At 41.3% G+C, this 16,603-nt stretch overlaps 1 protein-coding gene across 12 annotated transcripts in view; it reads left to right on the top strand.

Moving 5' to 3' along the window:
• WDFY3 (WD repeat and FYVE domain containing 3) overlaps window positions 1–16,603 on the top strand; it is a 259,871-nt gene that overhangs the window by 229,511 nt on the left and 13,757 nt on the right. For all 12 annotated transcript variants that reach the window (XM_089912207.1, XM_089912206.1, XM_089912205.1 and 9 more), the window contains 9 exons: window positions 816–933; window positions 1,987–2,093; window positions 3,625–3,778; window positions 7,346–7,437; window positions 7,662–7,874; window positions 10,500–10,647; window positions 12,355–12,509; window positions 13,429–13,587; window positions 14,825–15,004. In XM_089912207.1, the coding sequence (XP_089768333.1) occupies window positions 816–933; window positions 1,987–2,093; window positions 3,625–3,778; window positions 7,346–7,437; window positions 7,662–7,874; window positions 10,500–10,647; window positions 12,355–12,509; window positions 13,429–13,587; window positions 14,825–15,004 (1,326 nt within the window). The remainder of the gene's footprint in view (window positions 1–815; window positions 934–1,986; window positions 2,094–3,624; window positions 3,779–7,345; window positions 7,438–7,661; window positions 7,875–10,499; window positions 10,648–12,354; window positions 12,510–13,428; window positions 13,588–14,824; window positions 15,005–16,603) is intronic.

Raw genomic sequence — 16,603 nt, 5'->3', positions numbered from 1 at the left:
CAGAAGACAAATACTAACTTGACTTTTATATTGGTAATGTGGATCAGTTTCTCCTGTTCAAGACTTTTAAAATATAAGTTGGCAAAATTGGTGGGCCATGATGCCCTATAGAAATGACACAAATTACATATCCCATGGGTATGTACTTCAAATTTCTAGTTTTAAAACCCTCAGGAGGTAAATTTTGGTTTCCTTTTAAATACATGAATTAGGTCAGCTAGAAATGAGCTTTTAAAATAATCTCTGGTAGACTGAAAGAATCCATCTCATTTGGAGTCACTTGATCTGGTATGATGTTGTCTTTTGGAGGTGAACAAATTACTGAGTGCTCTAGTTTATTTCACTTCCCTTTCACCTCTAGGAAGAAAATGCTCAGAAGTGAAGTTGGAGTGAAATGGGGGAGAGGGGAAGAGAACAAAAAGGAGATTTGATCCTCCAGTTATGTGGGTGACAGAGGATAAAGATGAATTGGAGCTTTTGTGTCCACAGTCTCCTGCTGTGCCCTTGCCAAGACTGGGAACGGTTTTCCCTCTTATTCCTCATCTCCAAACCTGGATCCTGAGTGCCTTCCTCTGTGAACACTTAATTTCCAAAACAGTTGTCTTCAAGCCAAACCAATTAACAAACTGCCATGTGCCTGTCCATAAAATATGGATAACCAGTAGGTGCATGGCATTGTCTTGGAGTCCAGTTCTGCTGGTGTGACCCCATAGATACTAGCACATTTACAGATCATTGCTATAGCCACTGTGTCTACATTGGTGAGAATAGAGGATGTGTAGTAATTTGGAATTGGGTTTCGTTTTGTATTTTAGGAGGTAGATCTTACTAATCCCAAGACATTTAGAAACCTGGCTAAGCCAATGGGAGCACAGACAGATGAACGATTAGCTCAGTATAAGAAGCGATATAAAGACTGGGAAGATCCTAATGGTAAGTAACTTTTCCTGTCATGGGACTTTGTACCCAAGTTTCAAAAGTAAGCCATTATTTAGTGGTCTGACGCCCTTCCATCTTTCCCCAGATTGCTTATATATCATTATATCTATATATGTTGCATATGCACACTTAATACACAACTATCAGAGTAGAAGAATGAGGTTTTGCATGCCAACTGATGGCCATGCTTAGAAGGCATTTTTTAGGTAGCTTGTCAGGTACTGGCAGAAAGCAAAGTATGTCTGCTTTGTCTAGGGTAGAAGTTCCCATCATAATATGCCATTATCTCTAATTGTATTTAGGCCAGAAACTAAACTTTCCTTTATTGACTCTTTTAATTTTTTTTATTGAAGTATAGTTGATTTACAGTGTTTCAGGTGTACAGCAAAGTGATTCAGTCATTCAGTTTTTTCAGATTGTTTTCCATTATAGGTTCTTTTAATTTTACTGAGGCACTTTTTAGAAACCTTTTGCATTAAAAAATTATAGTTGATTACCTTCTAAAATACTACAGTTTACCTACTTATGTTTTTTTATGTTTAATGTTTATCATGTATCCCCTTCAAACAGGCAAAACAAACAAAAGAGAAAAAAACTAAGCCTAACTATATTCCCTGTGTGGAATCCTTTCTTTTTCCTGCAAGGAGACTATGTAATAAAAATTGCATAATATTCAAAGACAACAATTTAGAGAAATTTATACTGTTGCAAAGCTAGAACCTAATAAAAAGTCGCTCATTATCTTGCTTTAGTCAAAGATGGTTTGCTATTAAGGATTACCTGTTACAGTTAGCCTCAAAACATGAATTGCTAGATGTGCTCAGTTTGGGGGAAAGGCACAGAATTATACTAAACTGGATAACTGCCAAATATATAAGTGAGAGGTTGCAGTGTCATCATAAAGTTTTCATGCTGCAAATGCCAGTGCTAATTGCACTTAGTGTCACAGTTATCACATACGTTAGCATTTTCAAGTCTTGATGAATGCCAATTTTATTTTTCATATTACTCTTTCATTTTCAATTATGCTTTAATTTTCTTGGCAAGGAGAAACTCCAGCCTACCACTATGGGACACACTATTCATCTGCAATGATTGTGGCTTCGTACCTAGTAAGGATGGAGCCCTTCACACAGATATTCCTAAGGCTACAGGTAAAACTCTTAAGTTTAGAATTTTTGCATTTTATTCAAGCCTTTTATTTAAGATTGTTGCTTTTTTCTTTAATGTTGTTACCTTGCCTGACAAGAAGCCCTGTGAAGTTTTTAGTCACAAAAGTAGTCAAAACATAGTGAAAGTGGAATTTCACTGGACCAAAATTGGTAAATAAACTAGAATTTGTTTACACTAAACAAGTGCCAGGGTCCTTTAGTCAAATAAGCAAGTAACATATGCTTTCCAGCCAGGTATATGGAATTCAGCCTTAACTGGTTGAATTCAACAAACATTTTTAAAAAGAGTAATACTGTCTAGCTTATTTGCTGTCTTCCGTATTATAATTGCCTTTCTCCACATTCTCTTTTATTTATTCAGCAAATATTTATTGAATACTTACTGTATTCCAGGCACTGATCTAGGTGCTTAGAGATATCAGTGAATAAAGACAAAAGTCCTGCCTTATGGAATTTATATATTTTAGTTGAGGGAGACAGACAAACAAAATAAGCATATTGTAAAATGTTTTAGAATGTGATAAGTGCTATCAGAAAAATGTAGGTCAGGGAAACGGAATGGGAAGTACAGGAATGGGAGGTGGAGGAGGACATGATGGTCAGAGTAGGTCTCCTTGAAAAGGTGATATCTGAACAGAAACTTGAAGGAGGTGAGGGAGTTACTGGTGCAGATATCTGGAGAAAGTATGTTCCAGGCAGAGAGAACGGCCTGTGAGGGGCCCTGAGTCAGGCATATCCCTGAGATGCTTGAGGAACAGCAAGGAAGCCAGTATGTCCGGAGCAGAGTGACTGCAGAGGAAAGCAATAGGGGATGAGGTCAGAGAGGTAGCAGGGGCCAGATGGTGGTAGGCCTTGGTGGCCATTGTATGGACTTCAGCATTTTTACACAGTGAACTTCATTGTAAAGACAAGCACACTGTATTCACTCAAACACAGCATAGGGAGTTGGATTGAGGAAGGGAGTGGTGTTATCTGTGAGGCTGTGTAAGCAAAAGAAACCCCTTTTCTATGTAAATTGGTTTTATCAATCTATAACTTTTTGATCACCTTCCGAGTTCTCCACTTAATTCTCATTGGTGTGAGAACCTGAATGTCATGTTAATTTATAAAATTAGTCAAATACATATATAAACTGAATATTTCCAACTGTAGATGGCTACATTAGAATCTTTTTTTTTAGGAGAGCATTATCAAACAATGGAGGAACTCCTCAATTTCCTTATAGTCTTGCCCTCTCTAAAAACTGATCTTTTTTTTAATGACTTTTTAAAGTCTTTGTACTTGGATTTCACTTTGATACAGAGCAAGAGCACCCTTGGTAAGGAGTACCCCGAAAAGAATTAGATTAATTTTCTTTCTGTGATTATTTAAAATTTTGTTTATTTAACATAGGATGATGGGAAATTGAGTTGTCACCAAACATATTTACTTGGGTTTCAAGCCCTTGAACTTGGAAGCTGTGAGGTGGGAGTGGTTCTCTTAACAGAAAAGTGCCTTCTCGTTCTTCCCACAGGGAGGCCATTTTGACCTGGCTGACCGGATGTTTCACAGTGTACGCGAGGCCTGGTATTCAGCATCAAAGCACAACATGGCAGATGTAAAGGAACTTATCCCAGAATTTTTTTACTTACCAGAATTCCTGTTCAATTCCAACAACTTTGATCTAGGTATGTAGCACTATGGCACTATCTTAGGATCGTTAGCCAGGAAAAGACCAACAGAAATAAGTCAGTTTTCTGACGATTGTCTGTAGTACACACTGACAAGAAAAGATTTTGTTTCCAGACCAAACTTGGATCCACTCACCCAACATGCGGCAAAGCCAATCTACTGACACTGGGTTGGTCATGGTGAAGGGAAAGGACAGCATTTATTGCAGGGCCAAGCAAGGATAATGGGCAGCTCATGCTAAAAAGGCCTGAACTCCCCAGTGATGGCTTTCAGAGGAGGGTTTTTAAAAAGTGTGAGGGAGAGGATCACATGATAGGCGTTCAGCTTGTGCACAAGTCTACGATTGGTTGACAGTGAGGGTAACAGGGTGATGTTTCGGGAATATCAGTCATCAACCTTCTGGTTCCAACTGGTCTGGAGTCTGTGTGCTGGTGTAGTTAACTTTGTCCACCTGGTGGGGGTTTTAGTATCTGCAAAACAGCTCAAGGACATGGCTCAGCATATTGTCTGTAGCCCTTGAGGAGGAGCTAAAGATCCTTGACTTTGCTCTATGGCTAAACTAATATTATTTTGTCTTGCTTGAGTGTTTTCCTTTGTTTCTGCATTTTCTTACTTCTCTGATTAAATTTACTCTTTGGAACTTGGGGTAGGCCTAGGAGGCTAAAGCTTTTCTGCAAACAAGAGGGAGGGGACATGTTGGGGGGCAAGGGAGTATTGTTCTTGGGAAGGCCTTGCAGGTTCCTGCTTGGTTTCTATTTCCTTGTGAGTTTAGCTGCTGCTAATTACAACTGGGTGTATGAGAGTAAATATAACAAAGGAAAATATATTTTTGCCCCCAAATAAGCTGTTTCAAACCTATATTTTTGGGAAAAATTAAGAATTAACAAATTACATCTAATGGTCAGAATATCATCATTTATTTCAGTGAAAACAAAGGTGAGGTGAAATTTTGTTTGAAAATTAATATGATTGAAACTCACAGCCAAGAGTGGCATATCCATATTTTTCATGTATTGTTTAAATCTTTTGTATTGCCTGAAGCATTCTCAGCTTACATGCTAATAAAATTTAAAGTTAGAATTTCAGAATAACTTTAGGTAAATCCCTTTCTTCATCCTGTTAGGGTACTATTTTCTAGAAAAACAGAACCAAATCAACACTTATAAAAAGGAGAGAAATTTCCTCGGTACTCTTCTCTCTTTATATTGTCCAGCAGTTTCAGGAAGTAGATTTGACCTTGGCGGCAGTTTCTTGGAAGACAGTTTGCTGATCTATGTTTCTGAATATTTATTTTTACGACATATCAAAATTCCGTTGTTTCACTTTAGAATATTAGTGCCAGATATTGTTCTGTTTTCATACTTTTTTCATGCTCTGTATCATACTGTATTTAAGAGTTCAACATATAAACCATTACTATACTACCTCATAAAATTCATTAATGGAAAATTCAAGGAATATTCATATCCAATATATTTGAGTATTTTTCTTTGTAATATAATTTTTATTTATTTAATTGTTCATCAGCAGCTTGAACCTTGTGAAATTGTAGGTCTAGGTGCAATAGGAAAGGCAGTAAGACTCTCAATAGCCCCAGCAAAAGGCCTGAAACTGAGTCTCATTACCTCTGATTGGGCCTGGAGCTCACCCTTGAGCAGCTAAAGACATCAAGTTCTAACACTTAGAGTCGAAGGGAGTGGCAGTTCCTCAAAGAAATAGAGTAGATGGTGAACGGGAAAAACAACAAATGTGTGCACAGCATTTGAATATGAATTCACATTAGTGTTTTATTATGTTCACTTATAATTCACCTTTGGAGAATGCTACTTTCTTCCCTAAGGACACCACTTTCAAAGAGACAGATAGCGGAGAGGTGCAGAAAGAAAGAGATACCCCCAATATTCCAGAAACACTCAGTCCGTTATAATAATCTATGTCACAGAAATGTTCTAGCCAGACTACTTACAAACCCAACCAAATCATCTATTTTTAAATAAGTAAATAAAAGAAAGGTCATGTATGTTTGTCATGCTCACCTTCATAACAGATCATCTTCCCTCCTTGAAATCACACACGTTAAAAAACACTATTTGCATGTAAGAGCTAAAGCTATAAAACTCAAAAGAAAACATAGGGGTAAATCCTCATGATCTTGGATTTGGATCAACAGCATAAACAAAAGCAACAAAAAAAGATAAATTGGACTTTATCAAAATTTAAAACTTCTGCGTCCAAGGGCATTATGAAGAAAACCTACAGAATGCGAGAAAGTATTTGCAAATGATGTATCTTATAAGGGTCTAGTATTCAGAATATAAAGAACTCTTACAACTTAACAGCAATAGGTTAAGCAACCCAGTTAAAAGGGCAAAAGACCTGAATAGCCATTTCTCCAAAGAAGTTATACAAATGGCCAATAAGCATACGAAAAGATCATTAGTCATTAAGGAAATGCATGTCAAAACCACAGTGAGGTACCACTTCACATTCACTAGGGTGGCTGTGATGAAAGAAAAGCACACAAACAGAAGATGACAAGGGCTAGTGAGGATATGGAGAAAGTAGAACCTTTGTATGTTTCTTGTCAGAATGTAAAATGGTTTGGCACTGTGGGAAGCAGTTTGGTAGGAAATGTTGAATTGCCATATGACCAAGCAAATCCACTCCAAGAACTGTTCAGAAGAACTGAAAACAGGGACTTAAACAAAGACCTGTACATGCACATTCATTGCAGCATTATTCACAATAGCCAGATGGTAGAAACAGCCCACATACCTATCAGTGGATAAACAAATTGTGGAATATACATATAACGGAATATTATTCAGCCATAAAATGGTATGAAATAATGATAAATGCTACAACATGGATGAACCTCAAAAACATTGCACCAAGTAAAAGAAGCCAGACACAAAAGGTCACATAATGTATGATTTCCACTTACATGGAATGTCCAGAATAGGTAAATCTAGAGAGACAGAACACAGATTGGTGGTTACCAGGGAATGGGAGCAGGGGTGGGGAGGAATGGGGAACAACTGTTTGATTCTTTTAAGATTTCTTTTTTTTTTTTTTTTTTTTTTTTGTGGTACGTGGGCCTCTCACTGTTGTGGCCTCTCCCATTGCGGAGCACAGGCTCCGGACGCACAGGCCCAGCGGCCATGGCTCACGGGCCCAGCTGCTCCGCGGCATGTGGGATCTTCCCGGACCGGGGCACAAACCCCTGTCCCCTGCATCGGCAGGCGGACCCTCAACCAATGCGCCACCAGGGAAGCCCTAAGATTTCTTTTTGATGTGATGAAAATGTTTTAGGACTAGATAGAAATGGTAGTTGCACAATATTGTGAACGTACGAAATGCCACTGAATTGTTCACTTTAAAATGGTTGATTTTGGGCTTCCCTGGTGGCACAGTGCTCTGGGGAAATACCAGAGTAGATATCTCTGAGGGTCCTTTCTGTGGTAAAATTTTATAGTCCTGGTAATGAAACTAGCCCACTATTTCTGTTACTTTACTATTTTTCTCATTCTTTTATTTTCTTTTTAATGTATCCAATTACACAGGTTGTAAACAAAATGGCACCAAGCTTGGAGATGTTATCCTTCCACCCTGGGCAAAAGGGGACCCACGAGAATTCATCCGAGTGCACCGTGAGGTAATGGCAGTACGCTCTACAGTTGAACTGAGATCTCACTGGGTCACTGACCACAGTACAAAGAGAGGACCTTGAGCAATGTATCCCCCATGTGTTTAAGTTACTAATGTTGTTCGTATGAATTTTAGTTATTCTGGTTCCTATAGACCACTGGTGAATTCTTTTACTTTCTAAGGAAGTAATAAAAGCCAGCCAGCGACTGAACCTGTGTTTTGAAATTACAGGCTTTGGAATGTGACTATGTGAGTGCCCATCTGCATGAGTGGATTGACTTAATCTTCGGCTATAAACAGCAAGGTCCTGCTGCAGTAGAAGCTGTAAATGTCTTCCATCATCTTTTTTATGAGGGTCAAGTGGATATCTACAACATAAATGACCCACTAAAGGAGACAGCCACCATAGGGTTCATTAATAACTTTGGTCAGATCCCTAAACAGGTAAGGATGTTTTTTCCTTATCACTGATATTTTCTGTTACATTTTTTTAAGCTCTGTAATATTTCTATAGATGATAGATGACCATATAATAATTAAGTTTAGACAGAGTTTTTAATTAAGAACCATAAATATCACCCAATAGTTTCAGTAGGTCCCTAGATTATTACTTTCTCCTCCCTTTTACAGTCCAGATAAACAGAAACTTTGCTGGTCAAAGAGCAGTTTTCCTCGCAGGCTAGTGCTTACACAATTCCTGGCAGGAAGACGGGAAGAGCATGGTCAGGGCAGATGTGGCCTTGGAGGCCACAGGATACACAGAGATGGGGTTTCATCCCACGGCCAGTAAAAAACCAATGCTGACTTTAAGCATTGTCATATAAAGTCGTATTTAGACTTTAGAGATCCCTCTGGTCACAATCTTACACTTGCACATGCTGTAGGGGAGCCAAATGAGGAGGAGGAAGCTCTCACAGTGGTTCAGGGAACAGACAGGAGCGGTTTGGATTTGATTATTGGTGTAGGTCTGACAGGTGCTGGGGTGTGAGAGTGCACACCATGGTAACGCCTAGGCCCGGCCCTGCACCAGCTGCTCCAACCACTATCTGGAACCTGGCGAGGAAGACCCAGACCCTCTCAGCACCCAGATGCTGTAGATCTCTCACCTTGGGCAATGAGCGAACCTCTGTTAAGGGAGTTCGTCCGTTCCTCCATCCTCATTGTCTCAGGCACACCATGAGGGCAGGGTGCACCAGAAGAAACTGCAGCACAGTGGAGAAGGCTAGCTCTGCCGCCCGTTCAGACCACCACCTTTTCCCTAGTGCCCTGGCCTCTGCATTTTGGCCCTGGCTACCCTTCTTTGTTCCTGCTTCAGACATCTCTCCTGGAATCCCTTTTCTTAGGTTAACCAACTTTGAGGTTTCCGGGGTTGACAGTTGGGAACACAGAACAATGGCAAGTCTTTGTTCGTGGAAAAGCCGTGATAGACAGCTGGACACCCTGTAACTGCACCACTTACAGTGTAATCTGATTCCCCAATGCAGGAACCATGTTTACTTTTAAAGTGAAATGCTTGTTGATAAACTCTAATCATAGCAGAAGAACCTTAGCCATTTTTTGAGGGTTACAAGTGCGGGAACTGTGTTTCATACCTTCTGGGAAACAAATACTCTGAACAAAAAAATCTAGACACATGCCCTATTGCAGGATTTTTGTTCCACTTTTGAGTTTAAGAGGCAAATAGTCTGGGAGATAGAAGAGTTTGGATACTAACATATTTGTAGGACATTGCAGGAACTAATAGAGAGTACTTCCAAGTGTAACCATCCTAGAAACAGCTAAGCTTTGTGATCACCATATTGATATACGCTTATATACGCTAGCCTGGCCTGCTCTGTCCTCAGGTCCTTGTAAAGTTCTTTGGTAAATGTTCTTTCATGAACATGCTTTAAATATGTGAGTCTTTTCATAGAACTTCAGAGTCTTATCTCATTATTAACATTTATGAGAAATAGCAGAACCCTGATCCTAAGCCCTGTATGTAGATAAAATGGGAATTATATGTTTAAAGTTTTGGGAGCCTAAAATGTATATCTTTCTCTATACAAAGCATTTTTTTCTATTACTTCTCCTGGAAATCCAGGATGTCAAATTCATAGAGTGTGATGGTGTTGTAGTCATCTTAAATCTCATTTCATCTAAGGTTTTACAGATAACTTCTTCAAATATCAGTTGTCCATCAAAAAAGACTCTGCCTATTTTGATGATCTATGGTATTTTTTTTTCTTTTCTTTTTTTCTTTTTTTTTTTTTGGCGGTACGCGGGCCTCTCACTGCTGCGGCCTCTCCCGTCGCAGAGCACAGGCTCCAGGCACGCAGGCCCAGCAGCCATGGGTCATGGGCCTAGCCGCTCCGCGGCATGTGGGATCTTTCCAGACCGGGGCACGAACCCCTGTCCCGTGCGTCGGCAGGCGGACTCTAAACCACTGCGCCACCAGGGAAGCCCGATCTATGGTATTTTAAGAACAGTCATCTTAAATGTATATTAAGAGTTTTCAGTTCTTTAGAAATACTGAACAGAAATGCCAAAGATCTTTTCTTTTTTTCCTTTACAACATTGCAAAGTAAAAAGAAGACAACAATGCTCACACTGTCAGCAAATTAGTAGCACCTAAACGATACAGAAATGATGTCACATACAGAAAGCCCATGTTGGAGCCAGAAGTAACCCAGTTAGAGAGAATGGCTGCCTGCCCTCAGTGGCACGGAATGGTATCGCGTTCTAAGAAATCGGTTAATTTTTAAACATCGCTGGAAGATAGTTGTCAACCTACTATCATTTGAGGAGATTAATTTCCTTTTGAAAAATTCTTATGAGCTCAGTGTAGCGTAGAGCATGCTGGTAACCCAAGGTTTTGTGTAGGAGTCCTGTCCCCACTGACTGCGGCATGAGGTCTCTGGCAACCTTCTGAGCCTTTTTAAATTTCTTTCCTCAAGTGTCAAATGTGATAATGTGATACCTAATGGTTGTTGTGAAGCTTAAGTGAAATAACAACAAAATACCTGGCATATAAAAGGGCTTAATAAATGTTAGCTTCGGTATAAAATGTGTCATTATCTCTCATACCAGTTATTTAAAAAACCTCATCCACCGAAGCGAGTCAGGAGTCGACTCAACGGAGACAATGCAGGGATCTTGGTCCCACCAGGATCTACCAGTGACAAGATCTTTTTTCATCATCTAGACAACTTGAGGCCTTCTCTAACACCTGTAAAAGGTAAAATGGCAGGAAATAAGCTTTTGATTCATGATTCTGTGGGAATATTTAATAATCCTAGTTTAGGAATAATAAATTTGCTTCTCAACAATAGCATAATTTGTAATAAGTGGTAAATCACCAAATACTTGTTAGATTCTCCTTTTCCTTTTCTGTTTTCTTCTTTGGGCCTATTGGATTTTGCATCAAAAAGAACCCAACAAGTTTCTCCTCTCTAGTAGGATAGTGAAAACTCTAATATACCAAACCTTATAGTTCAACTTTATATTCTACATGTAGAAAAACTTCTGTCATCTTCATTTACACACGTTCCACCAATTTAGAGCAGTAAGAAGACAGCGCTTTTAATATGCCAACTAAAAGCCTCTGTCTTTTATCTAATGTTATCTTATCTTAAATTACTTTTCCAAGTAGATTTTTTTCCCTTGTGTAACCAAAAGTGGGGTCCAGCTGCTCGCCTCTCAAAAGCCAATAAAGAGGCAAGGTTGGTGGAAAAGGAAGTTTACTTTATTTTGGATGCCAGCAACTGTGGGGACCCGGGGGGGACTCCTGTCCAAAGGCAACCCCCCAACCCCGGCACTGACAACCAGTGGGCAAGAGCTTTTGTAGATGGAGGGAGGGGGCTACATGCAGAAACAGCACAGTCAGCTCTGACAGTCATCTTGAAATTGCTTGTGCAGTGGTCTGACCAGCATCATCTTGATTGTTTTAAGTACAGTTAATCAGTTCAGTTCCAAGGTTGGTTTGTTCCCATTTCCTTGGGGCCAGTTCTCAGAATTTTGGCAGCTTACGTCATGGCTACAGTCTGGTCATCGTGTAGTTAACTTCTTCCACCGGGTGTGGGTTTCAGTATCTACAAGACAGCTCACAGGACACGGCTCAGAACATTATCTAGAGCCCTTGAGGAGGAACCAAAGGTCCTTGACTATGCTTAATGACTAGACTATTATTATTTGGTTTCCTTTGACTGTTTTCCTTTGCTTCTGTATTTTCTCACTTCTCTGATTAAACTTATTCTTTGGCTAAAGTTTTTCCACAGACAAAAGGCAGGCAGAGGACATGGGGAGCAAGGACCACAGGGTTCTGCTCCGTTTCACTTAGAATGAAAAACTGGTTTACAGAGTCTTGAAGTTGTCACTTAAATCCAAAACTTGGAGCATCAAAGTCTGGTTAATTGGATTGGCTACCAGCTCTCTGCCATTTGTCTCATTCCAGAGACTCTGCCCCATGCCAGCTCCAGCCACTGCCCAGAGATGGCTGTGGAACACTGGTGTGGTCAGTCGGCAGAGTCCTCGGGCAGAGTCGGGCTTCTCGGGGAACGTCACAGCCTTCCTTCAAGAAGCCTCAGGCTGGGAGGTCCTGAAGGCCTAGGTTGATTGACGGTCTGTACAGCATTCTGGGGAGCATCCCACATCACTCTGGCAGTCCTGAAGATCAAGAAGCCGGGCCTGATGGCTGGGAACCAAACCCAAGCAAGTGTCCAGAAACAGGCAGGCTGGAGACACCAGTCAGGGTCGATGTCCGCCCAGCAGGTCTGCAGAAGACTCAAAAGCCAAGCCCTACTTACTTCTAAGGTCATTTTTTTATTAATGTAGGTGTCAAGATGCTTCATTTGTATGAATATTTGAGATCCCTTTACCATCCCCTATGGGATAATGAAGTTAGTTTTCCCTGTCCTTGTTCTAATGTGTTGATTGTTTTTTATAGAACTTAAAGAGCCTGTGGGACAAATCGTCTGCACAGACAAAGGCATTCTTGCAGTAGAACAGAATAAGGTTCTCATCCCACCAACCTGGAACAAAACTTTTGCATGGGGCTACGCAGACCTCAGCTGCAGGCTGGGAACCTATGAGTCAGACAAGGTTTGCATTGTTACTTGGCTCGCTCATTTAATGTTGCTCTTCCGTGGTCTGGATATCCTGCTTGAATGGGGATGGGGAGAGCTCAGGCCAAGGGCTTCTCAGCTGTTCCTCCACAGCCCAGAGGAAAGGAGAGCTTCACTGCATCAGATCAGGATAAAGGAGCTAGTGGACAAGTCATGTTTCCTGCAGAAAAGCCTCTCTTGGAAGGTTGTGTACTAGGGGCTAGCAATTTCCCCCCACTCAAAGAATTCTTCCAGGAGGTCCTAGCCAACCAGATATTTAATATTTCTGCCAACCAGAAGAGCTTCCTTTTGAGTCACCATCCGGCCCTCTAATCATTTCACTACTCTTAAATGGCTGGCAGAATACCTGCCCCCCTTCCCCCAAGAAGCAGCAGCTACTGTTTTGAGTCCCATAAGCATCTCTTGGAGAGGCAGCATGTAGTGATCCTTTGATGCCCTCTGTTTGCCCTTGACAGTCCTCTCCTGAACGCACGAGGGGCATAGTCTGTGCAAGTCAGTAACAGTTCACGCTCTCATGAACAGCAGCACTCATGCTTTCCTTTTACATTCTATCTGGCTCCAGCAGACGCATCCTTTCACCAGATCACTCCCTGCATCTCACAGAGCATCACACAATCTGAACGTCATTTTCCCAGACTGGAGAAACTGGAGACCCCCATTATGAGCAAAGTTCTTATTATGGTTTTTAACAGCAACTATAGTTGGGAGGCTGTAGGGGGGAGTTCAGAGTAGAGTTTCAGTAAAGTGTTGCTAAGCTGAAGCCAGCCCAGCACATGCGCAGCTATTTGCCTGGGGGGGCCTACATAGAGGTTCTCCTTCGCTTGGTATGCTCGCTGTGTCCCAGGAGTTTGTAGTGCTTCATGGCATGCGTGTCTCACATCTGTTGTATTTCACAGGTAGTGACAGTTTATGAATGTTTGTCAGAGTGGGCCCAGATTCTCTGTGCAATCTGCCCCAACCCCAAGCTGGTCATCACAGGTGGAACAAGCACGGTCGTGTGTGTGTGGGAGATGGGTGCCTCAAAAGAAAAGGCTAAGACCCTCACTCTCAAACAGGTAACAGTCCATCCCAGCTGCCCACACTCTAGAGAAACTGAAAACTGTCGTTAATTCCAAGGTGATTTAGACATAAATGGACAAAAGCAAACAATGTATGTTCTTTTGCTAGAAGTGGGTCTTAAAAAAAGGAAATGGGGCTTCCCTGGTGGTGCAGTAGTTGAGTCTGCCTGCCGATGCAGGGGACACGGGTTCGTGCCCTGGTCTGGGAGGATCCCGCATGCCGTGGAGAGGCTGGGCCCGTGAGCCATGACCACTGAGCCTGCAAAAAAAGATTTTAAAAAAAAAAGGGGGGGGGGAGCCCATAAGAGACATGGTCTCGACGTGAACAGGTAAAAGGCTGACAGTGCAGTTTGCTGATCCAAACGCTCCTGCTTCCAGTGTTTTCAGTTTAGAAAATGGACTTCGAAGCTAGTGTGCCTGTAACCCCTCAGTAGAAAGTACTTCTTACTTAAAACAGCCTTCTGGCGTTTGCTAAGTATACGGTAAGGGTGTCTGCATCACCAAAATTTTAAGCCAGCTCATTAAGTAAATAGTAAATGCTCAGGAATTCGTAACAGTAATCTGAATCTTTTCCTTCAAAATGTTTATTTTCCCACGTTGCCATTTCCCTGGATCCTGTTTCTCTTCATATTCCAGCAAAAGAGAAGTTTTTATTCTAGTTTGAAGAAGGGGTCCCTCTCAGGCACAGGAGATGTCCAGGTGTCTCCAGTTCAGTAACAGACGCTCAACAGACACATCAGGACTGCATTTTCCTGTATCTTTCTGGGACCACGTACTACACCCATGCACTAGGATTTTTAAAGCTCCATCCAATTGTAGTTCCTTAGAATGGACTTAGAGGAGTTGATGGCACAAAAGAATAGATTCTGAGTTTAAATTCTGAATTTGAGGGCCATAATCAATACATCTCCATGTGTAAAAGGTATGAAGAAACCCCAGCTGGGTTGCAGTTGCCATTCTCCTTTCCTTCTAAGGTACTGGCCCGAGTCCAGGAGAGAAGTAATATAAAAATGGAGATTAGAGCCTCCAGAGTCCTCCAGACTTCTCCCTTTCCCCTGGTGGGATGAGGCAGGGACAGTGGCAAGAAGAGAATGAAGACCTTCCAGATACTGCTATGCAAGGCACCCCCTCCTAGTACGTGCACCTGTCAGCTCCCAGCGCATCCGGCTCTCCTGGAGTCCCATGAGGAGCAGTGCCACTGTGGTCAGCCTGGTTTTGTCTGTTCTCCTTTTAGGCCTTACTTGGCCACACTGATACTGTCACCTGTGCCACCGCATCATTAGCCTATCACATCATCGTCAGCGGGTCCCGTGACCGAACCTGCATCATTTGGGATCTGAACAAACTGTCGTTCCTAACCCAGCTCCGAGGCCATCGGGCTCCCGTTTCTGCTCTCTGTATCAATGAATTAACAGTAAGTAGTAAATTGGCCACTTGGTTTATATGTAGGAAGACAAATAGCTCTGGCCTACATAAATAAAAAATGACTCTGTTTTCTAAGTTGACAAGCATGCATTTTATAAAAGCCACTTGTTTTAGATGTTGTTTGCAAAAGTGAATGGATATTAAAGTTTGTACCCCAGAGAGCAATTTTGTCTTCAAATCCAGTCACTGCAGCATACTTTAAAGAGCAAGATTTATTACAAGATTAAACATTCTAGAATACGCTTTTTTTTAAGGTGAGGAATTTGTGGGATTTGTCAAAATTGTTGAAGTTTTATGAAGTATACTCAAAGTAATTATTATATAAAGTGAAAAGAGTAACATTTGGGTACCCAAACAAGAGAAAAATTCTTGTAAAACTGTTTTCTAAACAGATTCCAAAGTTATCAAAGAAATTATCTTTTTTCAAAAATACAGTGAATCAGAAGAAAATAAATGCACTGGTGTAGAAACCCCCCATGCAGACTGAGCAGGGAGGGGAGGATAGTCATTGCAAGTCGTATTGGTAAACAGGGGATGCTAACGGTAGGTTTTGAGAGACTGAGGTCTCTGTGTCCAAGGGACAGATGATCACATAGGCAGATCAGTCTTGCAAATCAACCAGCTCCCGCACAGCCTCATCACTTCTTAGCTCTAAATATCCATTCCAACTCTTCCCCTTAGCCCTGCCTGGGATCATCCTACATGACGCAGAGTAGTTCTAGCCATGTCGTATCATCACCCACAGGCAGCTTTCCTTTTGAGGGAGGCTACATCTTTAATTTCTACCAGAAGATGCTAAGTACTATGCTTTTAGTCAGATACCTTGTAGTCACTCAAAGGAAAAGGGAAGTTAACTCAGTTCTAGTTAATGGCACTTGGAATGTCTCATAATAATAAGAGTAATCAGAGTTGGGAATGAGTGGGAGTGTGTGGGGAAAAAGAGTGAAATTTGCTTCTGGTATATTTGAAAGGCTTAAAAATGTCTTTAGAACAGCACCTTGGGTTGGTCCTACGAGTGCACGTAAGAGGTTTATGGAAATGTCAGTGCAACGGAACCACTCTGATCCCCGCTGTGTTGCTCTGAGTCAAATGCTTAATTGTACTATTTCAAGCACTCTGTTTTGGGGTTGTTCTTAACTCAAATGCTGACAATTTTATTTATCGTTAGTTGTTATTTGAGCCAGCATACACCCATTGGATTGCAGTAGTTGCTGCGGACACTATGGATGTGTTTGATTTTTCCCTTTTAAGATGCTTTTGTAATCTCTTCATAACTCATGAAAAGATTTCTGTTTGTTACGTTTTTTCAGCCATTGTCAAGCCTACTTTACTTCATTCTACACTTTGGGCGTAAGCTACATTGCAGCTGCCCTTGATTCTTCTTCTTACTCTCAGCCCTCATAAGCACAGGGTTTGCTCTAATGGAGGCACCCTGGAGTAATTGCAGAAGGTCTTGCATAGTGCACCGTGGAGTGGCTCTCTCCTGTCTCCTGCAGAGACTGAGGCCATTAATTAAAATTCAGATGCTGACACGCATTGTCAGAGGTGGTTCAGGGCTGATACAGAGGTAGACACAGCAGTGCTTTGC

The sequence above is a fragment of the Delphinapterus leucas genome, chromosome 5 (genome assembly GCF_059928025.1).
Source record: "Delphinapterus leucas isolate spDelLeu-1000000601 "Yukka" chromosome 5, BTC_Dleu_Yukka2, whole genome shotgun sequence".
Lineage (NCBI taxonomy): Eukaryota > Metazoa > Chordata > Mammalia > Artiodactyla > Monodontidae > Delphinapterus > Delphinapterus leucas.
This window is presented reverse-complemented; position numbering and strand designations above follow the sequence as displayed.